Source organism: Chlorocebus sabaeus, chromosome 9 (genome assembly GCF_047675955.1).
Source record: "Chlorocebus sabaeus isolate Y175 chromosome 9, mChlSab1.0.hap1, whole genome shotgun sequence".
Lineage (NCBI taxonomy): Eukaryota > Metazoa > Chordata > Mammalia > Primates > Cercopithecidae > Chlorocebus > Chlorocebus sabaeus.
In genome coordinates this window covers 102,531,944-102,558,906 of record NC_132912.1, presented here as the reverse complement: position 1 = coordinate 102,558,906, position 26,963 = coordinate 102,531,944, and the positions used below count along the sequence as shown (strand labels likewise).

Here is a 26,963-nt window from a genome sequence, read left to right as displayed (position 1 = left end):
CATATAAATTAGTAATTTTCTTCCACTCTTCTAATAGTGATATTTATTTGAATAAAAGTATCATTGAGGGTTCTATTTTATAAATCTCTTTATTGATTGTAACAGTTGCAAAACCTGGAATATTAAGAATCAAAATAGTGTGAATGAATAATCACAATTATGAAAAAATTATAGAAGTGTACTTTACTAGCAATGGCTGAAATAGGCTGGTTAGTGACCTCATAACCTGTAAACCAGCAGAAACTCAGTATCTCCAGAAGGAACAAGGAGATTGTAAAAATCAACTGGAGGAAGACAAATTCCAGTAGGTGGGTATCTGGGAGTTCAAAGGACGTGACCAGACTTCTGATCTAAAGACACTTGGATTATCTGCCACTGTCTCTCAACGAGCCAACATCTACTCAGGGAAGACAAAGACAAAGTGTTGTTTCTAGAGAGGAAAGCAAAGGAGAAAAGTAGGAACTGTAATAGAGAAGTCACCATGATGGAACTTTGCCGTGATGGAATAAAAAAAGGAAGAGAGTCAACCAGTGTTCCAACCTATAAAAAAATTGGAACCTATCTCCTCAGGGATGAATTTTCTCCTCAAGTCTATAGTCACTGATCATAACTACTGTATTTTCATTTCTTAAGGAACAAAATGGGACTTCATCTTGATATGGAGGACATGAGGAACATACAGTTGCCCTGAGAAAGTTAACCCTCAAAAACAATGTATCGGCCAGGCGCTGTGGCTCATGCCTGTAATCCCAGAGGTGGGCGGATCATGAGGTCAGGAGATCGAGACAATCCTGGCTAACACGGTAAAACCCTGCCTCTACTAAAAATACAAAAAATGAGCTGGGCATGGTGGCATGCGCCTGTAGTCCCAGCTACTCAGGAGGCTGAGGCAGGAGAATCACTTGAACCCAGGAGGCGGAGGTTGCAGTGAGCCAAGATTGCACAACTGCACTCTAGCCTGGGCAACAGAGCAAGACTCCGTCTCAAAAACAACAACAACAACAACAACAACAGAAACAACAACAAACCACCACCACCAACAACAAAAAAACCCAATGTATCAGAGGGAAGATGAACAAAATCATCTTAAGGAAAAGAAAAAGCTTCCAGGTCTGCAGAACTCAGTAATCAGCATGAATGTATTTACAAATTGAAAAAAGAAGTCAGGCAGAGGAGGGTTGGGTTAGCGCTAAAGGTTAGAAAAAGAAGTTACTAGGTGAAATTTGGTCTGGGGAGATGGAGCTCTAGCAAGATTGCAATTTGAGATGGATACAACAGGTCTCTGAGCTGGGTTTCATTAAGTATTTGAGTTGAATGTTGGTGGTTTTAAGAGTTTGACCCTTCACCAGCTTCTTTTCTGACCTTATGTTCTTTTCCAAGGCATTTTACCTTGTCAAAAGACACAGGAAGAGGTGGATGGGTAGCCAAGCCTTCAGGGCTGCAAGGTGGATCCTGAGCACCAGAACAGCTTGCAAGCTTCTCCCTGGGGAGTACCTTTTCCCTCCTGGCCTCTCCACCCATTGTTTGTGAACACACTTCTCATAATCTAATTTCCAAAGAAACATCTAACGGAGGCTGTATGGTCAAAATTAAGTGTTGAAATGAGTTATCATTTCCATCACATTTTCCTCAACCTTGGAATCAATGTTCATATTTACTGAGGGGATTTTCTTTGGTGATACCTGCCATATTCTGCTTACCTTCTTATATACAGAAGCCATGATAGCTGTCCGTACTTTTACACCCAGCATGAAGCACAGCTGGAAATAACACTGAAGGCAGAAAGACTGAATGAGAGCCGCAGCAAATAAGAGGATTGCACAGAGATATCCAATCCACAAATATGTGTCACGGTCACTTGCAAAGGAGATCAGCAATCTGCCAGAGAAAAGCCAAGTTAGTTTTATCCATAAGGCCTCCAAGGACGCCTCTCTCCTCATGCACAGCCAGCTAGACTATGCTGCCTTTATACTGTAGGTAACAAAAGTGACCAGAATTGTCCAAAGCCTTTGGAAGACCTAAGCTCCACAGTTTTACCAGTGTCCTTTTTGTTTTGTTTTGTTTTTGATACAGGGTCTCGCTCTGTTGTCCAGGCTGGAGTGCAGTAGCAGGATCCTAGTTCATTAAGCCTCGAGCTCCTGGGCTTAGGTGATCCTCCCACCTCAGCCTCCTGAATAGCTGGGTCTTCAAGCATGTGCCATCACATCCAGCTAATTCTTTTCTTTTGTAGAGATAGGGTCTTGTTATGTTGACCAGCCTGGTTTCAAACTCCTGGCCTCAAACAATCCTCCTGCCTCAATCTCCCAAACTGCTGAGATTACAGTCATGAGCCACCATGCCTAGCCTGGCGTTCTCGCTTTTACTTGGAGATAAGCAGCAAAAGCGTAGGGTTTATAACCCATGGCTGTGAGAATGGATAATGAAAGAAATGCTCCACATAGCTGCCACTGCAATGCTTTGGCCCTGTTTTTCCCTGCAGGTGGTTCATTCCATAGATCATGGTGGATTTTGAAGTCTTGTCAAGATTAACCCGAACTGCCCACAGAAGGCTGTGATGGAGAGATGAAGTCAGTTACTCTCCAGGGGCATGCTGCCCACCCCTTGGGCCTGGCTCAGCCCTTAGCAGTTTAACAAGAAAGAGCCCCTAATGATTACCCGGCCCCCTGTGAGGAGAGAGACATGGAAAAGAGAGAGGCTAAAGTACACATCATCATACATCTTGAAAACTGCCTGCAGTCTTCATGAACACAAGGCTAAGGTGGAAGAAAATGATGAGCATTTTTACAAAATGGGAATTGAAGAAAAGCTCCTGCTTGCATACACAGGGGCAAAAAGGAGGGTGGCAGAGGAGGCCCTGAAAGGACCATCCAAGGCCTGAGCACTCACTTCAGCAGCTGAGGACTCACAAACGTGAAGATGTCATTCACTAGCTTCAGTAGGAACGATTTCAGGAGCACTGTGTAGAAAGTTTTGAACAGAGCCTTGATCAACCAGGATTTTGGAACATCTTTTTTGGTCCCAGACTTCTTTTTTTTCTTTTTAATGTCATCCTAGGTACAAAACCAAACAACAGTGTCCACAGAGTTATGTCTGTTCCTGGCCTGAGCAGCTTCAGGATGGTCAGCCTGTGAGCCCCGTGGCCTTCTATGTACAGGTTTTGATCGTCTCTCCCTGGTCTAGTTGCTTCTGCCTTTCTAGCTGCCTGCACTGATCCACTCTCCCACTGCTAATTGATACTTGTAACCTATTTTGGGTTAGAAAACCAGGCAACTAACCTGGTAAGAGTCCCATGTAAAAACAGAGACCCATCTGCGTGAGGGCCTGAGGGGCAGTCCTGAGAGCGAAGGGCCTGGGCATGGTGCTGAGAGGCCCTTTCAGTTCTTTTCATGCTTGTGGTTGCTGTGAGATGTTATGGGTTGAACTGTAGCCCTACCCCCAAAAGCTATGTTGAAGCCCTAACCCCCAGTACCTTAAAATGTGCCCTTACTTGGAAATAGGGTCTTTGTAGATGTAACCAAATTAAGATGAGGTCACAGGGGCCCTAATGTGGTATAACTGGTATTTTTACAAGAATAGAAGAGACAGACACAGGGAGAAGATGGTCCTGTGATGGTGGAGGCAGAGATCAGAGTGATGCATCCGGAAGTGAAGGAACACCAAAGGTTACTGGCAAACACTAGAAGGTGGAAGAGAGGATTCTCCCCTCCAGGTTTCAGTGGGAGCAAGTCTGCTATCTTGATTTCAGCCTCCTGGCCTCCTGAGCTGGGCACAGTACATTTCTGTTTTAAGCTATCCAGTGTGGTACTCTATCATGGCAGCCCTGGGAAACTAACACATGGGGCATTACAACTCAGTCACCAGCCTCTTTGCCTATGCTTTGTCCTCCTCATTACATCCTCCTGAGTCTCATCTTGCCCCAAATTCCAGCCTACCAGTGACACTCTCTCACAATGTCTTCCACTGAGGTCCCATCTGATGGGTCTCCCTTGCTGGGACAACTGCCCTGGCTTCCCTTCCAGCTTCTGCTCTTGCCCCCAGCGATCCATCCTCTGGGGAGTTGCCCAAGTAAGCTTTTTACAACGTGAATCCAATCTCATTACTCTCTGCTCAAAATCTTCCACTGGCAATCAGACTTCAGATAAAGTCCAGATTCCTTATTGTGGCCCACAAGGGTCCACACAGCTTAATCCCTGTCCACTTCCTTGAGCCCATCTCACCCCATGCGTACCCTCTCCTGGATCTTCTTGCCATTCCCTGAGTAAGTCAAACGTGTTCCCCTCTCAGCCTCGCATGCCTGCTCCTTCTGACTGGAACACACTTCCCTCTGACTGTCCCTCGGAGGGCCTGATCTCATCATTTGAGTGTCTGTTCAGACATCATCTCCTCTGAGAAGCTTCCCCTGTTGCCCTGTCTAAAGTCGCACTTCACTCCAAATACACTACTGCTTTATTTTCTTAATAGCTATTATAACTTTCAAAGAGTAACCTATATATAGGCTTAATATATATTTTCTAGCTTTCAAAAGATGAGCACTCTTTTAGTGCCTGGAATGGTCACTGACACACAGTTGTGCTCAATAAATATTTTCAAGTGAATGAGTCAACACATTGGCTGCTCATGCTAATTTGTACCAAGGTGCAAAATCTAGAAATGCTAAGGTATTATTTTTTTGAAAACCGTATTTCATCATGGAAAATTTCAAAAGTACCTCAAAGGAGAGAGAACAGTACATTACACCCCACGTATCCATCACTAGGGTAGTATTAGTATTGTGAAAACCATTAATAATATGAAGTGCACTGAGAAGTATGAAGTGCTGTAAAAATGTAAGGACAGAATCACCATGATGCTGATGTACTCTTGCCTGAAACATGCAGCGCGCTCACACAGACACTCAAGGGAAAGTTACCAGGACAAGGACATCTTGGCTTTGACTCTGATTCTTGTTCAAGCCAGGCAGCCTGGCTCCAGAGTTCTGCTGGGAGCTCTTCTGCTGCCGTTTCTGGAGTGCCCGCCTGGCTTTCTGCAGCTCTGTCTTCATGTGCGTTTCAAACTTGCTCACTAGTATCTTGGTTTTCATCTCTTCATCAACTTCCCAGACATCTTCGAGTGTCAGAGGATGCTTGTAGCCTTTCAGAATGATGCTGGAACAAGAGCGAACCACAGGGTGAGACCCTCCAGGCTGGGTCAGAGGCTATCTCCACCACTTCTCTCAGAACCTACCTCCATGTTCTGGGATAGAGGGACAGAAGAATGGGACTAGCCCCATCTCCTGGCCCTTTGAACTTGACAGAGGAGTGGGGAGAGCAGAAAAAGGAACAGACAGGATTAACAGAATGTGTTAGAAGACAAGAGAAGGGAAAGAGAGCTAAAAGAGCATCACCTTACCCTGCTCTTGCTCCTTCCTCCTCAAACACTGGCTGCCTCTCTGCCACTCTGGCATCTCCTTGGGGGCCTCCTTGATGCTCTCAAGAAATAAAGCAGCCCCTGTGGCATCTTTGATTGTGTGTGTGTGTGTGTGTGTGTGTGTGTGTGTTTTCCGAGACAGGAGTCTCACTCTGTTGCCCAGGCTGGAGTGCAGTAGCGCAATCTTGGCTCACTGCAGTCTCTGCCTCCTGGGTTCAAAGTGATTCTCTGCCTTAGCCTCCCAAGTAGCTGGGATTACAGGTGTGCAACACTCCACACGACTTCTTTTTTTCTGTTGAGATGGAGTTTCAATATTGTCACTAGGCTGGAGTGCAGTGGTGCGACCTCGGCTTACTGTAAGATCCACATCCCAGGTTCAAGTGATTCTCCTGCCTCAGCCTCCCAAGTAGCTGGAATTACAGGCACACACCACCACGCCTGGCTAATTTTTTATTTTTAGTAGAGACAGGGCTTCACCATGTTGGCCAGGCTGGTCTCGAACTTCTGACCTCAGGTGATCCACCTGCCTCTGCCTCCCAAAGTGCTGAGATTACAGGCGTGAACCACTGCACCTGGCCCCTGGCTAATTTTTGTATTTTTAGTAGAGACAGGGTTTCACCATGTTAGCCAGGCTGTTCTCGAACTCCTGACCTCAAGTGATCCACCCAACTCAGCCTCCCAAGGTGCTGGGATTACAGGTGTGAGCCACTATGTCCACCCACTGTGCCATCTCTCTTGATCAGGGCTCTTAGCCAGGAGTTTGAGAATATAGATGGAAAATAAATTATATATATGTTTAGAGACATGGTCTTTCTCTGCCCAGGCTGGAGTGCAGTGACACAACCATAGCTGACTGTAGCCTCAAACATCTGGGCTCAAGTGATTTTCCTGCCTTGGCTTCCCAAAGTGCTAGGATTACAGTTGTAAACCACCACACTTGGCCTAAATTATATATTATATTGTTATTTGTAATAGCATCTAACTGAAATCTAGCATTTGGAAATCCCATGTTTTCTTTTCTTTCTTTCTTTTTTTTTTGGGGGGGGGTGGTGGGGGGATGGAATTTCGTTCTTGTCACCAAGACTGGAGTGCAATGCTGCGATCTCGGCTCACAGCAACCTCTGCCTCCCAGGTTCAAGCGATTCTCCTGCCTCAGCCTCCCGAGGAGCTGGGATTACAGGCATGTGCCACCATGCTAGGTAATTTTTGTATTTTTAGTGGAGACGGGGTTTCACCATGTTGACCAGGCTGGTCTCAAACTCCTGACCTCAGGTGATCCACCCTCCTCAGCCTCCCAAAGTGCTGGGATTACAGGCATGAGCCACCGCGTCAGGCTGAGAAATTCCACATGTTCTCATAACTCACTTATGCTTATCACTACCTTGAAATTATGGTCATTGTTAGACTCATCACTAGATCTTGTTATTTAATGCATTAATAATGAAGTCTATGTATTACTAAATTATGCATTTGTTTTTTAAATATTTTGGTAACTATATTTCAACATATTTGGTTTTGTTCAGAATCCAATGTCTTTCATTTTATTTTATGCATTTAAAACACTTCCTGAGAAGGGATTCATAGACTTCACCAGCCTGCCAAATGGGTCCCTGCAACTATAAAGGCCAAGGGTGTCTGCTCCAGATCCTCTGGTAGCCCAGGCCAGCTATTTCACCCCTTACCCTCCAAACCTGCCTCCAACTTTTGCTTTTCCTGTCCTACTGCCTCCTTCCTCTTCTCCTGTGGGACTCCCAGGCTACCGAAAACAAATCCCCCTCCTTCTTCTCCTCAGCATCCCAATCTGCCCACTGGAGGGCTTGGATTAAGTTGGTCTGTAAGTTTTAACACTTTCTGACTCTAAGTAGAAGAGAAATGGAGGTCACAGGATTAATTTAAAAATTAATCTTTCGGTTGGGTGTGGTGGTTCATGCCTGTAATCCCAGCACTTAGGGAGGCCAAGGCAGGCAGATTATGAGCTCAAGTTCTAGACCAGCTTGGCCAACATGGTGAAACCCCATCTCTACTAAAAATACAAAAATTAACTGGGTATGGTGGCTAATACCTGCAACCCCAGCTACTTGGGAGGCTGAGGCAGGAGAATCGCTTGAACCCAGGAGGTGGAGGTTGCAGTGAGCCAAGATCACACCATTGCACTCCAGCCTGGGCGACAAGAGTGAAACTCCATCTCAAAAAATAATAAATAAATAAAATAAAAAATCTTTCTGTCACTTTCAGAGGAGTGAGAGAGTAAGGATACAGACAACCCATACTCCAGGCTTTCCTACCTGTCATACCAACTGTAGGTAATGCTACTCAGAAACGAAGCTGTGGATGATGGATTCTGAAAGACACAAAAAAATTGAAAAGTAAACCAATTGGAGACAGGAACTGCATGGGACTCTGAAATCTGAAACTGATTTTTTAATGATATAATGTTGTGCTAGAAACTAGATATGATGTTAAAGTCAGCTTATCAACATGTGTTTATTTGGAGACCCTAAAGCCACTAGTAGAATGCTAATCAGATTTTCTGGCATAGATATATGAATGAGTTAACTATGCTGACAATTGGCAGGTGAAAGTAAAAGTCAGCATTTTAATACTCTCATCACTATCTGTTTCCTTGTCATAAAATAGTCTTGTGGGGCCTCCATGAGACCCAGACTTCTTAAAGTTATATTCATTAAGATATCATCCAATTAAGTAACATATGAGATGGGCATATTTAGAATCTCACATGTGATGACTCATTATTTTCTGAAAATGCTGAAAAGATCAGGATCAGGATCTGGAATCCATAGGAGATGAAGAACAGGCAGGAGTAGGCCAGATTAGAATTGTCACCCTATGAAGAAAAAAACAAAGAGGAAAAAATGAGCCTTTTGTCCAAATGAAGTCTACATGGCCCGTATATATCAATGCTTGTGATTAAAGCCTATGATCAAATCCCTCTAGTACAATTCAATCCCGGAGCTCAGTTTGATGTCATTTACTCTTAGAAGATGCCCCATGGTACCTCCTCGTGTCATCCACTCTTTTTTCCTTACCTGCAAGAGTGTCCGGATCAGAGTCTGAAATTGGAAAGTGCCACAGAGTATTGAGAGAACCCAGAATAGGGACAGGAACCAGGAGTTTTTCTGTACACACCATTGTCTGCTGTATTGGATCAGCAAAACCAGGAGCTGGAGAGAAATTCACATGATGTTCTGAAGAATACTGCCACTAACCGAGGACTCAGGGGAGAAGGATGTCAGAGAACATGGGAAGAAAGAAAGGAGGGCTGAGGGAGGAGACTGCCATGACTAATCTGGCCAGGTAGAGAGCACACAGATGCCAGGTTGAACATTTCCCCCCCATGACATCCAGCTTTTTCTCTCAGTGCCTCATCTCTCTCTATGGACCACACTTGAGTGGGATGCTGACCAAAAACGTAGAAGGTCACTATCTGCATTTTAGTGGAGTTACTTTGGGAGCTAGAAAAACCTTTCCAAGATGCACGAAAATTAATTTCAGACATTACGGTAGTAAGGTCGGAAGACAGGTTCTAATTAATTAGGTGCAAGGCGTCCATAGCTTGATTTTCTAATATAAGATTAAGCAATTAATTTTTAAAAATTGCCCTATATCATCTACTTTAGATATAATAAATTAAATGTTGATTTCCTAGACCTAGTGCTGTGCTCCTAAAACAGCATTCTGGTAGGGAAAGAGCCATGATTTATAACATTTGCCCAGGGAGGATTGTGCGGAGCACATGGTCTAAAGGGACCACTGCTACTGAGACCCAGCTGACACTGCTCTGCCTGAACGTAGGTTTGCAATTGCCAGACATTCTGATTTTTCAATAAAGTTTGAAAGTTCAAATAATTATGCGTCATTAGTTGCCACTGAATTGATGGCAATTAATTAAAGTGTTATTTAAACACTGTCTAGGCCCACCCCCCGAAAAAATGCCTGCAGGAGAGACATTAGTTTTTTGATATCAAGTTTATAGAAACTCTAAGCTCATTGATCCATTGTTTAGAGTCATCAATCAATTAAAAAATACTATTTACAGCATTTAAAATATTCTTTTACATCAAGAATCTTAGCTCTCCTCTGTGACCCTTAGATGGCAAGATATGTGGACATAAGATATACATCTTAGTCATCAAAGCTAATACTTAACCTAGGGAGAAGGCTCTTTACATTAATGCTCAAATGAAGATGAAAAGCTAAAGTTAGTTTCACCCCATTCCAACCAAGCTTTGCCTCACTATGGATCCCGTGAAAAAGACAGATGACCTTGGAATTAATTTCATCCCCAAAGGGTACATTTCAGCTAGATGCCTGTGGGTAATGAAAAGGGAAACACAGGGCAGAAGCGGTGGTGATAGGTCTTACCCATGTGCCTAGGTAGAGGCTTGGATTGGTATATCGAACAGCAGGGACTGTGGCTTGTCCAGAGTCTTCTGTGAGTACAAGGGCCAGCTCTATGGCTGCTAGAATAAGAAGAAAACCAACGAATACCTGAGAAGGGAAAAAGACCACTGTTAGGAGGATATTATTCTTTATAAGGCTCTTAGAACATAATGGTTTCCAGTGATGGATAAGAAAATGGTATACAGCGATTCAGATAACACAATAAATATTTCTGGAATGAATGGATACATACAGTTCAAGTAATAGAATAATGTTCAAAGTATGCCATGATCATTGTTTTTGAGGAACGCTGAGTGTGAAGTTTTAAAATATGTCTGCAGACTTTTTGATATTCCTTTCTTCAAAGAGCAGAGCTTAATTCCCCCTCCCTTGAGTGTGGGCTGGGGACTTAGGGATGTACTTCTGGTGAACAGAAAATGGCAGAAGTGACAGTGTGTGACTTCCAAGGCTAGGGCATGAAAAGCAGTGTGGATTCTTTTTCCTTGTTCTCCGTCTCCGATTGCTCACTCTGGAGGAAGCTACCAGTTCGGTCATGAGAACACTCCAGTAGCTCTTTGGAGAGGTCCGCTTGGTAAGGAACTGAGACCTTCTGCCAACAGCCAGTGAGAAACTGAGACTTCCTGCCACTAGCCATGTGAGAGTCATCTTAGAAGCAGGTCTTTGAGCCGTAGTCAAGCCTTCACATGCCAGTAGCCCCAGACAGCACATACTAACTTCAACCTCATGAGAGACCTTGAAGCAGAACCTGGGTAAGCTGCTTCCAAATTCTTGACCCACAGAAACAGTTAAGATTTAAAGAATTCTTTTTTAGCTGCTAAGTTTTGGGGTATTTTGTTATACGGCAATAGAAAGTACTAGGTTTTAAAGGCACTATTCCCTTTCTTAGGCCATAGGTTTTTTGTTTTTGTTTTGAGACAGAATCTTACTCTGTGGCCCAGGCTGGAGTGCAGAGGCATAATCTCAGCTCACTGCCACCTCCACCTCCTGAGTTCAAGTGATTCTCCTGCCTTAGCCTCCTGAGTAGCTGGGATTACAAGTGTGTGCCACCACACCTGGCTAATTTTTGTATTTTTAGTAGAGATGGGGATTTCACCACGTTCGCCAGGCTGGTCTCAAGCTCCTGACCTCAGGTGAGGATCTGCCTGCCTCGGCCTCCCAAAGTGCTGGGATTACAAGCATGAGCCACCACACCCAGCCCCAGTCTTGATCCCAGATAATGCCAGTCAATATTTGTCCTATGATCTCAGAAGACATGATGATACACATTATACTGTTTTAAAGGCCCACATCCCCACCTATCAGGAGGGAAAATTACTGCCTCCACTGAGGAAATATACCAGCATCTTAGCCATCAAAACGAAGATATTTATGCGGCACCATCTCCCCTCCCCTCATCCTTTTATGCTCCTACCCATCTACTCTTATTCATTCTTTTAAGTCTCATTTATCTAGAATGTCTCAGGCAGAGATAATGGGCCCTTTGTAATAAAAACCAGCCAAGGAAGGAGATGAACGCACCTTTACTTTAACTAACAGGATCAGTGCTATTATTTAGTAAGGAGTAAAGTCAGAGACATGTTAATAACTGGAATGCATTTTTTCAAGTATATAATATACTACAGGGTGTTTTCCTCACAAGAGACTATGCGGTTTTGGGGGGAAAAAAATAGCTTTATAGGTGGTACGTTATGGTTGCCTTTAGGTAAACTAGGAGGTAAAATAGAGCAAGCTAGAGCTAAGGCACTGCCCTTGGAGATGACTAGAGGATACTAACCAGCAGCCTACTCCCCAGGCTAGGGAAAAGGAGGGGGCCTTGCCACAAACTTATATATATTAAACTCATACAATGGATTTGAAATACACTGAGCAATTTATATCAAAAAAGACCGGTTAACTTTATAAAGAACTTCTACAAAGTAATTTTAAAAAATACTCTAATAACTCAGTGCAAAAAAAGAGTATATAATATAAATGGATTTTTTAAAAAACACAAAAGGTTTTAAAACGTATGAGAATATGCTTAACCTCATTAATATGAGAATACAATTTGAAAGTATAATGACATACCACTTTTGCCTAACCAATTAGCAAACATCAGAAAATGTGATACAAAGTTGGTGAGACTGAGGAGAGCCTCTTTGGAGGGCAGTTTGCACTGTCTATAAAAATTATGAGTTCACATATCCTTAACTCAATCATTTCATTTTTTTGAATTTATCCTATAGATGCACTTGAATACACAAGTATATACAAAGCTGTGGATTGCAGCATTGCTTATGATGCAAAATATTAGAAACCAATGACACTCATGGCATATAGGACACATAAATTATGGTACATTCAAATAACAGCATCTCAAGGAATCATTACAAAGAAAGAAGCAGACTTTTTGTGGGATTGAGCTGGTTGTCTCCTGTTAATGTGGAGGGGACTGACTTCATCCTGGCTTTTTGATACTTCTACATTTGGAGAAATTTTACATATTTCTCTAAGATCTTCTACCTAGATACTTAAATCTTAAAGCCTTAGCCATTTTTACAGTCCAGCTCTTTAATTTTCCCCCACCTTTTCTTTCTTTTTCTTCATCTTTTTCTTTTTCTTTCTTTTCTTTTTTTGATATGGAATTTTGCTCTATCACCCAGGCTGGAGTGTAGTGGTGCAATTTCAGCTCACTGCAACCTCCACCTCCTGGGTTCAAGTGATTCTCCTGCCTCAGCCACCCAAGTAGCTGGGATTACAGGTGTGAACCACCATGCCCAGCTAATTTTTGTATTTTTAGTAGAGACGGGGTTTCACCATGTTGTCCAGGCTGGTCTTGAACTTCTGGCCTCAGGTGATCCACCCACCTCAGCCTCCCAAAGTGCTGGGATTACAGGCGTGAGCCACTGCACCTGCCCCTCCCCACTCCTTTTCAATAACACGAGTGTGAGTCCATCCTGTCTCCAAAGCCTGCCTTATTCCAAAGCATCCAGTTCTAGGGACTCTTTCATCAATGCCTGTGACTTGTGGCCCTGATGAAAGTTATCCATCCTTGCAAATGACATCTGAGGAGGTGTCCCACTCAGAGGCTCTCTCCTCTTCCTTCCTCTGTGGATCTATTTATTCAGGAAAGCCCTAATTCTTCCACTAGTCTCAAAGTAAAACTACCCACTTCTGCAGAGAAGAGCACAGTGAAGAATGAAGATAAGGTCTAGGAGAAGAAACAGCAGACCAGATTCATGTTCTCTCCAGCCCAGCTGTGTGTAATTAATGATGGATTTCAGAGATAGAAACACTGCAGCCTCCAGCAGCTGCAAGAACTTTACAATACCCTGAACCTTAACTACAAACAGCATACGAGCTAGTTACAGAGAATGAAATCTAAGAAGTGGTAGAAAACCAACTGACCAAAGAATAAGTAACAGTATGACTCAGGGCTCAGCATCTACAGAATACCCAGGCCTCTACTCTTCCTACCGCCTGGGATGCCTGGGGAACACATCTGGAAGCCTTCCAGTGTGGATCAACCATTCCTGGGAAAGTCAGACCTGACACACAGAAGACTAGAACAACCAGTCCCAGAACAATCGGTTTCATAAATATGGGGAGGAATCTTGGTAGTCCTGCATGCAGCTCCAGCAAAATTCTCCTGCCAGTTTTTGAAGGCTGTCTTGGAAACTGCTGGGGAAAGCTATGATGTAACACAGCAAACCACTAAGTATTTCAGTGCTTCACAAATCATAGATTTATTCTTAAATTACTCCATGAACATGCAGCCTGAACATGTGTTGAGATGAATATATTAACTCAATTTCAGTCTGGGCAGTGGCGGAATCCTTCCTTTTTCCCTCCCTCCCTCACAGGATTTTTCTTTACAGCTCTGTATTCTGCCTTGATATCCTGGTTCTCATTGTACCTATTGGGTTGATTTTGGGGGTGGGATATGACTGAAGTCTAATCAAAGAGGTTTCAGTAACCTTGGCTGCTGTATATGACACAATAGATGCCTCTGGCTATAGATAAGTAGATACAATCTCGTTGGCATATCTTTAGGATTTAGAATCTAACTTTAAGAATAGGAAGTAAAAAGTATAAAGATGAAGGATTATTCCTACTTTGTGGGATTGGGGGGCTTTTACTGATTTAAAAAACTCAATTGTTCAGGTGAAGGGTTACACTATAATGCACTTCACTGATTTCCTCAGCCCCTTTTAGCTCTGTTTTACCATGACTCCCTAATTTGTTCATTACTCTAACATTAATGGGATGATGTTTTGTATTTTGTCGCATCCTGGTGGTATCAGTACGAGACTGGCTGCTTAGGTACAAATGAATAACATATCCATCAAAAAAGAGAAACACGCAGATTTTTATGTACTAAAATGGAAGGAGCTCTAAGTCACAGAAAAGCACATATGGGACACTAGCATTTGTGTGAAAAAAATATATGTACGTAGCTGTTTGTAAAAGCGCAGGCTATTTCTGGAAGGAGATACAAGGAACTGGTATCAATGGTTATCAACTAAGACAGGAATGAGTGACTAGAGTACTGTGTACCCTTCTGTCCTTTTTTATTTTGTTTTATTTTATTTTTGAGACACGGTCTAGCTTTGTTGCCCAGGCTGAAGTGCAGTGGTGTGAACATGGCTCACCACACCCTTGACCTCCTTAAACTCAAGTGATCTTCCCACCTTAGCCTCCCGAGTAGCTGGGACCACAGGCACATGCCACCATGCCTGGCTAATTTTTTAAAAATATTTTTTGTAGAGATAGGTTTCACCAAGTTGGCCAGGCTGGTCTCAAACTCCTGGGCTCAAGCAATTCTCCCACCTCAGCTTCCCAAAGTGTTGGGATTACAGGCATGAGCTACTACGCCCAGCTCCTTTTGTACTTTTTGAATTTTGTGACCCTCTGAGAATTATCTGTTCAAAAGATAAGTTAAATACACTCACACCCCCATTAAAAAAAATAAGGAAGTGATATGAACAGACAATTCACAAATGAAATCTACTTAACAGATTAAAAAATCAATTGCATTAGTATTCATAAAAATGCAAAGTAACTCAATGAGATGTCATGTTTGCACATAAAAGTTAAAAATAACTCAGTGCTGACAATGGTGCAGGGACATGCACTTTAACACACTGTTGGCAAGAATCTATGTTGGCAGCCTGCCTGGGTGACAGAGTGAGACTCTGTCTCAAAAAAAAAAAAAAAAAAGGAGTGAAATATCGATACATGGTACAGCAATGGTACAGCACAGATAAACCTTGAAAACATTGTGCCAAGGGAAAGAAGCCAATAAAAAAAGACCACATATTATATAATTCTGTTCATATGAAATGTCCAGAATAGGGAAATCTATAAAGAAAGAAAAGAGATTTAGTGGTTGCTAAGGATAACGGGAATGAGGAGACGGGGTTAAAGAGAATGAAATGTTCTAAAATTGACTGTGGTGATGTTTGCACGTATGTGTTAATATACTGAAAAAAACTGAATTGTATTTTTTTTTTTTTTTGAGACAGAGTCTGAAGCTGGAGTGCAGTGGCGCGATCTCGACTCACTGCAACCTCCACCTCCCAGGTTCAAGTGATCCTCATGCCTCAGCCACCTGAGTAGCTGGGGTTACAGGTGTGTGCCACTGCACCAGCCTAATGTTTCTGTTTTTGCTTTTTTGAGATGAAGTCTTGCTTTGTCACCCAGGCTGGAGTGCATTGGCATGATCTTGGCTCACTGCAAGCTCCGCCTCCCAGGTTCAAGCAATTCTCTGCCTCAGCCTCCCAAGTAGGTGGGATTACAGGCATCCACCATCACGCCCGGCTAATTTTTGTATTTTTAGTAGAGACGGGGTTTCACCATGTTGGCCACGCCGGTCTTGAACTCCTGACCTTGGGATCCACCTGCCTCGGCCTCCCAAAGTGCTGGGATTACAGGCATGAGCCACCACGCCCAGCTGAATTTATTTGTATTTTTAGTAGAGATGGGGTTTCACTGTGTTGGCCAGGCTGGTCTCAAACTCCTGACCTCAAGTGATCCACTCACCTCGGCCTCTCAAAATGTTGGGATTACAGGTGTGAGCCATGGCGTCCAGCCTGAATTGTATTAAATGGGAGAGCTGTATGATATGTAAATTATATCTCAATAAAGTATTTTGTAAAAGAGTTAACTAATAGCTTTTATTAGGATGGGATATTGGTTTGCTCATTAACCAGCTTCTTCTTGGAAGCTCCAGAAAGTGGAAGAAGCCTCCTAACTTGATTGCTTCTAACCTCAAACAATGACTCAAATCCAAGGGTACTGAGAATGTTATTAAATGTGCAGAGTTGTTCAATGTTCAGAATATTCAAAGTCTAACATACGTTTCTTTCCTTTTTTTTTTTTTAAGAGATGGGGACTCACTATGTCGCCAGGCTGGCCTCTAGTGATGCTACCACTTCCAGCTTCCAGAGGAGCTGGGATTACAGGTGTGCACCACTGAGTTCAGCTCTAACATACTCTTGAATCTACCACTATTCCTAGAATGCATTTAACACCAACATTCAACAAATGTTGAATTCCATCTGAGTGTTTGAAATATGCTAGGTCCTGTGATGGGCACTGAGGTCAACAAGGGAGACAGTGACCCTGCTCCAAGCTCAGAGACTGTTCTTTTTCTAATCAGAATCTAACAAAACCCACAACCAACCCTGACCTCAAAGTGTCAAAGTGAAGTCCACTTCCTTTGGCCAAGCTCTTTCCTCCTTTTAAGGTTCCAGGTAACCTGAGTCATTGTTAGGTATGTTCGTAGAACAATGGAATCTAGTTTGCCTTTCTAAAAACCTGTTGAAAGATAAGGACTGACAGAGGCTGGGTGCGGTGGCTCATGCTTGTAATCCTGGCACTTTGGGAGGCCGAGGCAGGAGGGATCACTTGAGGTCACGGGTTTGAGACCAGCCTGGCCAATATGGCGAAATCCCGCCCCTACTGAAAATACAAAAATTAGCTGGGCATGGTGGCGTGCACCTGTAATCCCAGCTACTTGGGAGGGATTGAGGCATAAGAATTGTTTGAACCCAGGAGACGGAGGTTGCAGTGAGCCGAGATCATGCCACTGCACTCCAGCCTGGGCAAGAGTGAGACTCCATTTAAAATAGTAGTAATAATGATAATAAAGACAGATAGAAAAAAAAAAAAAACTAGTGAAAGGAAGCAGATGGAAGATTTTATGAGATAATTTTACTACCTCAAATGGGGGTCTTGGGTTCCCATAAGACCCCTCCCTGAGTGAGTTGGTACAGCTGGCTGAGGGCTCCTCCCCTCCTGGCCCCTCCTGGGCCTCTCCCACAGACCTGTCCTTTCTGTTATTTCTGTACTCATGCTTGTCACTGTGCACACTCACCCTTCCTCCCTCTACTGTGAGTGATCATCCTGACTCATCGAATACGTGGGGAAAATGGAAACCTTATTTCAGATCCAAGTTTTTGAAGATGAGTGATAGTTGGATTGCCTCAGTAGGGCTGGAGATCCATTATCTAGTTCATTTTCATGAGGTAGGTGCCAACTGAATTACAGTCCACTGATTTATTAGAGCTGTTTAAAGACAGGTGATCCAGTGTTCATTTCTCAAATGCTATAAAGATAATTTGATTGATTATATGCCCTTTGTGTTTAGGGAACCCAATATCCACAAGAATTAAGAGTCACCATTCTTATGCAAAAATCAAAGCTACTTTGATTTAAGAAATGCGGCAAGGGACCCATGAGAATTAGGGTAGACGGAGAGAGGGAAACCCAGAACCTGGCTCTACCTGAGATAATGGCACCTAAGACAGCTGCTTAAAGACAAGGAACAGGACACTAAACACCAAGAAAATGTCTCTACTGTACACCAAGGAATTAGAGTTCAGAAACAGTGGTGTTATTTTACCTGCTTAGCGAGGTAGAGTTTGGTGGTAGAGGATCTCTTGGTCCTGGATTTATACACGTGGAGAAGCTGCCAGGGGGCCAGGAGCCATAGGAAGCCCAAGGGAATCCACACCAGAACAGTTTGCTCAAAACAAAGTGGCAGGTCTGCCTCTGGACTGTCCAGGAATGAGGAATTCTGGAGACCAAAGGGGAAGGATTGTTGTATACATGCATTGTGAAGACAGAAAACCATCCTGCGGCACATCTCACTGCTTCCAGACAATTTAAACTCAATTCCGTATCCATATCCAGCCTCACCCTTTAACTAGCCATATTTTCCTACTTGTGCACATTGATGCAAATTCACCATTTCATGACAAATGCAGTTACTTTCTGGCTAACCCACCCTCTAAACACCTGTCTTCTTGTGATTCTCAGTGAATCTCTGTACCAGCTATCCTGAGTAAACCTCACCACTACATTTGCCAAATTATAGGATGAAGAAGGACTGTTTCCCAGTTTAAAGGAGAGAATAGTTCTCTAGGATATAAAAAATTATTCAAGTTTCTAGCACTAACTGAACTCAGTGGCAGATATTCAGACACGCAGGCGCCATGCAGGGAGAATGCTTAGTCACACTGTAGCATTTACCCTCTGATGGCCCAGAGCGCTTACATTAAAAACCTGTCCAGTTTCAGCACAGCAGGGACAACAGCACTGTTGGACAGAAGGCTTACTACCAGCAAGTTTTGTGCAGTCGTTGCATTCTGCAATAAATGGAAGTGTCTTGTGAAGTGGAAGTTGGGGGGTGGGAGGTGGGCACCAATTCTTGTATCTGAGTCACATGAGTGTAGATTTTTCTCTTCCCATAAATAGTTAAAATTTGTTTTATATGGTTATTTGTACAGACTCTTCTGTACAAAAATGGTTGTGATACCATGACCAAGAAAGTTGGTCAGGTAGTTAGTGCTCAGAAAGAATTCTCAAGAGATGGCCTGTCTAGATACTGCAGCCCATGAAGACCCACCTTGCCATGGTATACACTCCTGATCTTGAGGGCCTTGGGACCCAGGTCCTTTCTAACACACGAGGTGCTGCCCAGGTGCTCTGCTATCTCATCTTTGCCCCTCTCACCTCTACATAAGGTTATCAAATGTTATAATTCAGAAGAATCACTTAAGATACTTAAACTATATTCATTGCCCCAGGTGATTCTGATCCTGAGGCTAGGAGTTTGCAGATGACACTGTCTCACTAAACCCTTACCAAAATCACTAAATCTAAGGTCCTTTTTTGCTTTCTATTCCACTAGACCTTTGATACTGTTGATTGGCCTTTATCTTGAAATTTTTTGCTATCTGTGACTCCATAATGTTACACTGTTCTTGTTCACCCTCTAAGTGGTGTCTCTTCTTTTCCTTAAAAACAGTGTTACCCGACTCCAGTTGTTCAAAAATTATTTCGGTAGTCATGATGCCCAAAGTTGCATCCCTAGACTCAACTTCTAGTCCATATCATTAGTTGCCAGTTCTTCTAGAACTTATCATTATTTCAACATCAACATGTCTCAGCAAGACTCAGTCACGACCTTCTCTTCCTTCTACTAGCAAAATATGCAACAACAATTCTCCTTCCTCACACTGATAAAATTGGAAGGTTTTTACCTGTTTCTTTTTAGAGAAGGCAATTTTGCAACTAGCTAGTACAAGAGTCTGAGATAAAATAAACATATGACAGAATAAATTGCATTACCTTTCCCAGATCTTATATCCCTTATATTCTCTGGTGATATTATGAATTATGCTTTCTAAAAAGCCTGAGCTTTAGACCAACTGCACCTCTAACATTTCTGGATCTTGTTGGTGGCCACCCTAAGTTAACTAACTACCACTTGTTCTGAGTCTGAGAAGAGTCAATATGAAGATAAATGTAATTTCTCACCCAAAAAGTAGAGTTGCAGAAGTCCTCCAGCATGATTCCTGGACTGCGTCTGGAACGAAGACTCTTCTATCAATATGACTGTGTTGTTTCTTCTTTACTTGTTTCCTCAAAGAAGGTGGAACAGGAATTATCTACCATTCTGATGTTCTGTGTAAAGGATGACCTTTCATCCCAACCATTTAATCGTTAACCTTGCCTAGATGCATGGTACGTTGAAACAGTGGATGGACATGTGACTAAAAAGCCCTAGGGACAGGGAGACTCACCAGTTCCCAAAGTACAAGAGGCCTCTGGAGGAGTGGCCGTATATGAAAGGAACCACTGAAAGATGTCAACAGAGCTGGCCAACAAGTCAGGAGTGCACAGTCTTTCATTTTCCTAAGGACATATGACCCACAAAGGGCAGCATCAGTGGAGGGGCAGGCACCCCTAAATGTGCAGTTTCACTTCTGTTATAAGATCTTAGAGTTTACAGAAATGTGAAATATCCTTCTTCCTTCGATTTTTAATTAAAAATAGAGAACCTGAAACATGGTTTAAACATGATATAAACTTTGTTTAAAGAAGTCAGGTTATAAAATAGCTTATCCAGTGTGAACCTATATGTTATATACATAATATAGGCTTTCAAAAGGTCTATTTGCCTGAGAGGTAGTATGCCAAATGGGAATGAAGCCTTTGCCAGACATTGTAAATATGATGTCATGATAAAACATCAGGGCCAGAGGAGGGGGTGATTCTGCAAACAGAGTGGTGGCATCAGTCGCCAGAAACTGTCATCGACCCAACCTTTTATTTTTAATTTTTATTTTTTTTTTGAGACAGGGTTTTGCTCTGTTGCCTGGACTAGTGTGCAGTGGTGCCATCATGACTCATTGCAGCCTTGACCTCATGGGTTCAAACGATCTTCCTGCCTCAGCTTCCTGAGTAGCTGGGACTACAGACACATGCCAACAAGCCCAGCTAATTAAAAAAAAATTCTGTAGGGATGGGGTCTTGCTCTGTTGTCCAGGCTGGTCTCGAACCCCAGGCTTCAATAATCCTCCTGCCTTGGCCTCCCAAAGTGCTAGGGTTACAGGCATGAGCTACCATGCCCCACCTGACCCAACCTTTTGTACTGTCACTTAAATTGCTTTAAGAACCAAGCAGTATATGACCATGATATCATGAAAAAAGTACACATAACCACCCATGCAGTATCCTAACTAAAAAAACTGGCCCTAAATCTGGTCAAATTCTAGATCGAACTACCAGATTATAAGAAACACAGGAACATGCTAAAGGACTCCACGGGAATGCAATTGTCAAAATCCAGGATGTGGGAGATTCTATGGTGCAAATGACTCCATTTCTTAACAAATAAATTAAAAGAAGGAAAGGAGTCAAAGGAACTTACAAATTAAAAGAGAATCAAGAGGCATATCAGCCAAATGTGGACCGTATGGACCTTGTTACTTATTTTAAAAGTCAAGTATACACATAAAAAAAATGAAAAGGCAGCATTCAGAGTGGGAGAAAATATTTGCAGACCACATAACTGACGAAGAGTTAATATCCATGATATACTATAAGGAACTCATACAACTCAATAGCAAACATACACAAACAAATTTAAAAAATGGGCAAAGGACTTGAACAGACACTTCTCCAAAGAAGACACATAAATGGCCAGCAGGTATATGGCAAATGAATCAACTTCACAAGTCATCTGGAAAATGCAAATCAAAACCACAGTGAGATACCACCTCATACCTATTAGGATGGCTATTATGGAAAAAAAAAGATAAGTGCTGTCAAGGGTGTGGAGAAAAGGGAAACCTAGTATACTGTTGATAGAAATGTAAATTGGTCTGACCATTATGAAAACATACGGCAGTTTCTCCATCGTTTTCCATACCACTCACCAGAAGAGCCAGGAGACGTGCTGTGGAACTAAGAGATCTCAGTTGGGGTAGGGTGCACCTTTAGGCTGCATACTTCTCTTGGCACGGTGGTAGGACTCGGGGTACGGGGGGAACTCTTGGTAAAACTTTGAGAAGTATAAGGTCAAGGATTAACTCTGAAATTTCTAGTTAGGTATCTGCAAGTAAATTTACTTGTATATGAGGAAGACAATCATCAGATTGACTTACATGAATAAGAATCAAAACAGGGTTTGTAAAGAGAGGAGAGGGAGAAGGAAAAACGCAAAATCAATCTTGGAACAGTGAGTTTTAAATTTCTTTGCCTGGGTAGAATGATCAACTGGAGGCCATCACAGAAGCCAGTCTGATATATCTGCTTTTGAAGCCTAGCTGGGTCATCAGGGGAAAAAATGTGTTATTTGTGGACCCTAAAAGGCCTTGAGGTTTGAGCTGTAGAGCGTGCAGAAAGGTTGTCTTTGTGTAATGTCCTCCAGCGTCTTTCCATTGGTCCATGCACCTTAGTGAACTGCGTTATTTCCCTTGATCAGTGTAGGCAGGGTTGGGGTAGAGTAAGAAGGGTGGGAAGAGGCACAAGTCTGAAGGGGAAGGGGTGAAATGGGATCAGTCTTTGGGCCTCAGTTTCCTTATATATAAATGAAGAAGACTTCGGGTTTACATCACACATTGTATCATGAGACTGGGTGGACACAATGTGTCCTATTTCTCTTCACAGTACTATTCTCAATTCAAAGGTCAGAGAAGGAGCAGTAGAAGTGGTAGCAGTAGTAACAATAATAATTTAAATGACAGCAGTAAACACTGAGCACTCACTATGTGCCAGGCACTATCATAAGTTCTTTACAAACAATCTCTCTCTCTCTTCTTATAAAGTTGGGTTTACTGAGGTAAAACTGTTTTTCTTTTGAGACAGGGTATATGGCTCAAAAGAAAAGGGCTAGAGCGCAGTGGCATGGTCACAGCTCACTGCAGCCTCGAACTCCTGAGCTCAAGCGATCCTCCCACTTCAGCTGCCTGAGTAGCTGGGACCACAGGCGTGTGCCGCCATGCTCGACTAATTTTTTTTGTACTTTTTGTAGAGACAGGGTTTTGCCTTGTTGCATAAGCTGGTCTCAAACTCCTGAGCTCAAGCAATCTGCCTGCCTCAGCCCTCCCAAAGTGCTGAGATTAAGAGGCATGAGCCACCACACCTGGCTGAGGTATAATATAGAGTATCCTTTTTAGGAGTATAGTTCTCTGAGTTTTGATGAGGCAAGACTGACAGCCCTCTAGCCTCACCACACCTCTTTCCCACTCTGTCCCACATCCAGACAAGCTGACAAGACAGCATGGGTGCTCCCTTCTTTAGCACCAGCGGGAAGTTCAAACCACGCACCCTGCCTGCACACGGAGGACACTGCACTCCAGCCCACCCCCTAGCCACCATAAAGACCCAAGCCTGTCACCCTTCCTGTTCCCCCAAGTCATTTTAAGCTCTGCTTGGGAGCCTGCCCTGCTCTTTCCGGAAATCTTTTCTCTTCTTTTCCTTTTTTTGCTTTTTTTTTTAGATGGAGTCTTGCTCTGTCACCCAGGATGGAGTGTGGTGGCGCAATCTCAGCTCACTGCAACCTCCACCTCCCTAGTTCAAGTGATTCTTCTGCCTCAGCCTCCCAAGTAGATGGGATTACAGGCATGCACCACCAAGCCCGGCTAATTTTGTATTTTTAGTAGAGACGGGGTTTCGCCACATTGGCCAGGCTAGTCTCAAATATCTAACCTCAAGTGATCCTCCTGCCTGGGCCTCCCAAAGTGCTGGGATTACAGGCATGAGCCACCACACCCGGCCTCCTGAAATCTTCATTCTACAGATAATAAGTCTTTTCATATTCTTCTGTTGTATGTGCATCATCAGTCTTGACATCTGAACCAAATTTTGGATGGTAGGGACCATCCCACCTCTGCAGGGTGATCACAACAGATAGTAAGAAAGTAATATGTAGTAGAAAAATCTTTTCAACTACATTTTAAAAACCATTGTGATCTTATATAATCTTTGTTGAAAGACAGATAAAATAAAACTTAGGATTCCCAATATTCTTTCTTGAAGAGTTTTTATAGGAATCTAAATTTGAAGAATTTACTCCAGGAATACTGAATACCTGTTTTCCAGCTCTCCTGTTTTCAGTGAGAGTCTTGTGGGACTAATTCCTGAGAAAGGTAACCCACGAGAGATTATCTGTTCAAAACAGCAGTGACTCCTGAAATATGATAGTCTACATCCCTGTAAATTCAATCTCAATCACACTGTTCAAGAACAATGTTGGAGGTATAATTAACATACAAACAAATGCATAGATCTTAGATGTTCTATTCAAAGAGTTTTGACAATTGTATATACTCAAGCAAATTGTATCCCAAGCAAGATAGATTAAACTATTTCAGGAACAATGTAAGAATATATAATAATAATCTCAACCAGCAGTATAATAGTATAATTTCATTTATTCCTTCTAACTTTTGTACTTTTGTTTTCTTATGTTTTACTTCTACATATATCATAAATCCTATACAACATTGTTATTATTTTTGCTTTAAATGGCTAATTATATTTAAAAGACCTACCTATGCACACAAACATAATTTATTAAATATAGAATATATATAACAAAAGTACTTAAAATAGGTCTTTTATATGTACCAGATATTTACCCTTTCTGGTACTTTCATTTCTTCCTGCCTTTGGCCTGAACAACTTGTTTAAGAATTTCTTGGGGCCAGGCACAGTGGCTGATGCCTGCAACCCCAGCACTTTAGGAGGCTGAGGCAGGCAGATCACGAGGTCAGGAGTTCAAGACCAGCCTGGCCAACATGGTGAAACCCCATCTCTACTAAAAATACAAAAATAAACTGAGTGTGCTGATGGGCACCTGTAGTCCCAGCTACTTGGGAGGCTGAGGCAGGAGAATTGTTTGAACCCAGGAGGCCATAGTTACAGAGACCTGAGATCGCGCCATTGCACTCCAGCCTGGGCGACAGGGTGAGACTCTGTCTCAAAAAATAATAAAAAAAAGAATTTCTTATAGTGAGGGTCTACTGGAGACACATTCTTTTAGGTTTTGTCTGCATGAGAATATCTTTATTTCACTTTTATTTTTGAAGGGTATTTTCACTGGATATAAAATTATAGTTTGAGAAGTTTTTTTAATTGTTATTTACTTTAACACTTTTTTTTCATTTTGTGAATATGTAGTGTTTTCTGAGCATCTATCTCAGGAGGAAGTTAATAAAGTGAATTAAAATCTGTATTAGAAATTTAAATCATTTAATGTAACCCTTAAATGTATTCAAATAAAAAAGAAATTAAAATCATTTTAAAACAAGCAAGATTTTTACTTTTTGTGCTTAAAACATTCTTTTTATTTTTCTATTTATGTATTCATTTAATTTGAGACAGAATCTCTCTCTCTGTTGCCCAGGCTGGATGGAGTGCAGTGGTGCAATCACAGCTCACTGCAGCCTCACTCTCCTGGGCTCAAGGGATTCTCCCACTTCAGCCTCCTAAGTATCTGGGACTACAGGCACACACCACTATGCCCACCTAATTTTCTTTTTTAAATTTTTTTGTAGAGCCTCAAACTCCTGGGCTCAAGCGATCCATTCGCCTCGGCCTCCCAAAGTGCTGGGATTACAGGCGTGAGCCACAGTGTCTGGCCTAAACATTCTAAGTAATCAAAAAAAAGAGAAGATGGAGAATCTAAATGTTCATCAAAACAAGTTGCTTAAATTATAAAATATGTACTCATATGGAATATTGAATGAGAAAAGCAAGTAAGGAGCCAGGAAGTCACAAATCTTTCCTAACAATAAGTAAAAATCTGAACAAATAGAAAAATCAATAACTTTTCTTAGATCTGTAGAGAGGTGAGGTTACAGGGCAAACCGAAGAGATAAACAAGTGAATATCAAAAATCACAATTTACTGGCGCAGAACTCTCAGCAGGAACCAGTGCGAGGGCAGGAAAACCTGAACTGTAACTGAATTGCCGGAGGCTCAGTGTACACAAGTTTGAGAGAGAAAAATTCCAGAGTGACTCAGCCATAAGGAGGGGATGATCTCCACACTTTCATGAGTTTACCTATAGGAATTCAAAGAGGTTCTCAAATATTGTTTTCTTTTTATTAGAGAAAAATCTCCTCCTGCTTCCATGCCCCTGGCAGAGGGGATAGGAAAACCATTTGAAATATACCTGGACACGGCCGGACGTGGTGGCTCACGTCTGTAATCCCAGCACTTTGGGAGGCCGAGGCGGGCAGATCACGAGGTCAGGAGATCGAGACCATCCTGGCTAACATAGTGAAACCTCGTCTCTACTAAAAATACAAAAAAAAAAAAAAAAAAAAAATTAGCTGGGCATGGTGGCAGGTGCCTGTAGTCCCAGCTACTTGGGAGGCTGAGGCAGGAGAATGGCATAAACCTGGGAAGCGGAGCTTGCAGTGAGCCGAGATGACACCACTGCACTCCAGCCTGGGTGAAAGTCTATTTTAACAAAGATCCTCAGGTGACTTGTGTGCATATCAAAGTTTGAGAAGCACCTGTTTAGATAACTTTTACAAGTAGGATTATTTTGTTATTATAAGGTACTTGCACTACCTGTAAAGCCACACAGTGTTCTTTGAAAGTGGACTTGGATTCATTGTAAATGTGTATTTAAAACTCTATGGTTGGGATCCTGGGCACTTTGGGAGGCTGAGGTGGGCAAATCACGAGGTCAGGAGTTGGAGGTCATCCTGGCCAACATGGTGAAACCCTGTCTCTATTAAAAATACAAAATTTCCCAGGCGTGGCTACGTGTGCCTATAATCCCAGCTACTCCAGAGGCTGAGGCAGGAGAATCACTTGAACCCGGGAGGCAGAGCTTGCAGTGAGCTGAGATCGCGCCCCTGGCACTCCAGCCTGGGTGACAGAGCAAGACTCCGTCTCAAAACAAAACAAAACAGAACAAAACAAAAGAAACTCTATTCTTCTCTTCTAAACAAAGTCTGCCCTTGGGAAAAACTGTTTAAATAGAGCCTAATGCTGGTGATTAATAGGAGCCTAAATGATGCAGGAGAAGGGAAATAACAACTCCAGTCTCCTCTAGCCTTCCACATGAAAACTGAAAATACCCAGCTGCAGCCCACTCTAGCCATCATGTCCCACCTAACAGGATCGGGATAGATAGGAGGAACTGAGAAGCACTTGTGAAATTCAGTTTAGAGACACAGGTTTACTAAAAGATTGAGACTTCTTCATAGAACTATAGAACTCTTCCTCTCCCCCTCCCCCACTGTATACCAGGTTACTAAAGGTCTAGTTACAGCACTTCCTTTTACCCCGTGTATCCTGTCCAGCTATGAAGAAACACTGCTAGGTATACTAAAAGAAAAAAA

The 26,963-nt window shown here is 42.6% G+C and overlaps 1 protein-coding gene across 3 annotated transcripts in view; it reads right to left on the bottom strand.

The window, feature by feature from the left end:
• The window catches only part of ABCC2 (ATP binding cassette subfamily C member 2), an 87,458-nt gene that overhangs the window by 41,875 nt on the left and 18,620 nt on the right, over window positions 1-26,963 (bottom strand). For 2 of the 3 annotated variants that reach the window (XM_073019248.1, XM_073019249.1), the window contains 10 exons: window positions 19,899-20,010; window positions 19,633-19,737; window positions 17,714-17,887; window positions 9,790-9,915; window positions 8,454-8,588; window positions 8,144-8,251; window positions 7,692-7,747; window positions 4,910-5,144; window positions 2,887-3,050; window positions 1,701-1,878 (listed from right to left, as the gene is read on the bottom strand). In XM_073019248.1, the coding sequence (XP_072875349.1) occupies window positions 1,701-1,878; window positions 2,887-3,050; window positions 4,910-5,144; window positions 7,692-7,747; window positions 8,144-8,251; window positions 8,454-8,588; window positions 9,790-9,915; window positions 17,714-17,887; window positions 19,633-19,665 (1,209 nt within the window). In that variant the 5' untranslated portion in view covers window positions 19,666-19,737; window positions 19,899-20,010. Of the gene's footprint in view, window positions 1-1,700; window positions 1,879-2,886; window positions 3,051-4,909; window positions 5,145-7,691; window positions 7,748-8,143; window positions 8,252-8,453; window positions 8,589-9,789; window positions 9,916-17,713; window positions 17,888-19,632; window positions 19,738-19,898; window positions 20,011-21,536; window positions 22,645-26,963 lie in introns of those variants that run through there. The other variant, XM_038009430.2, reaches the window with a different exon arrangement.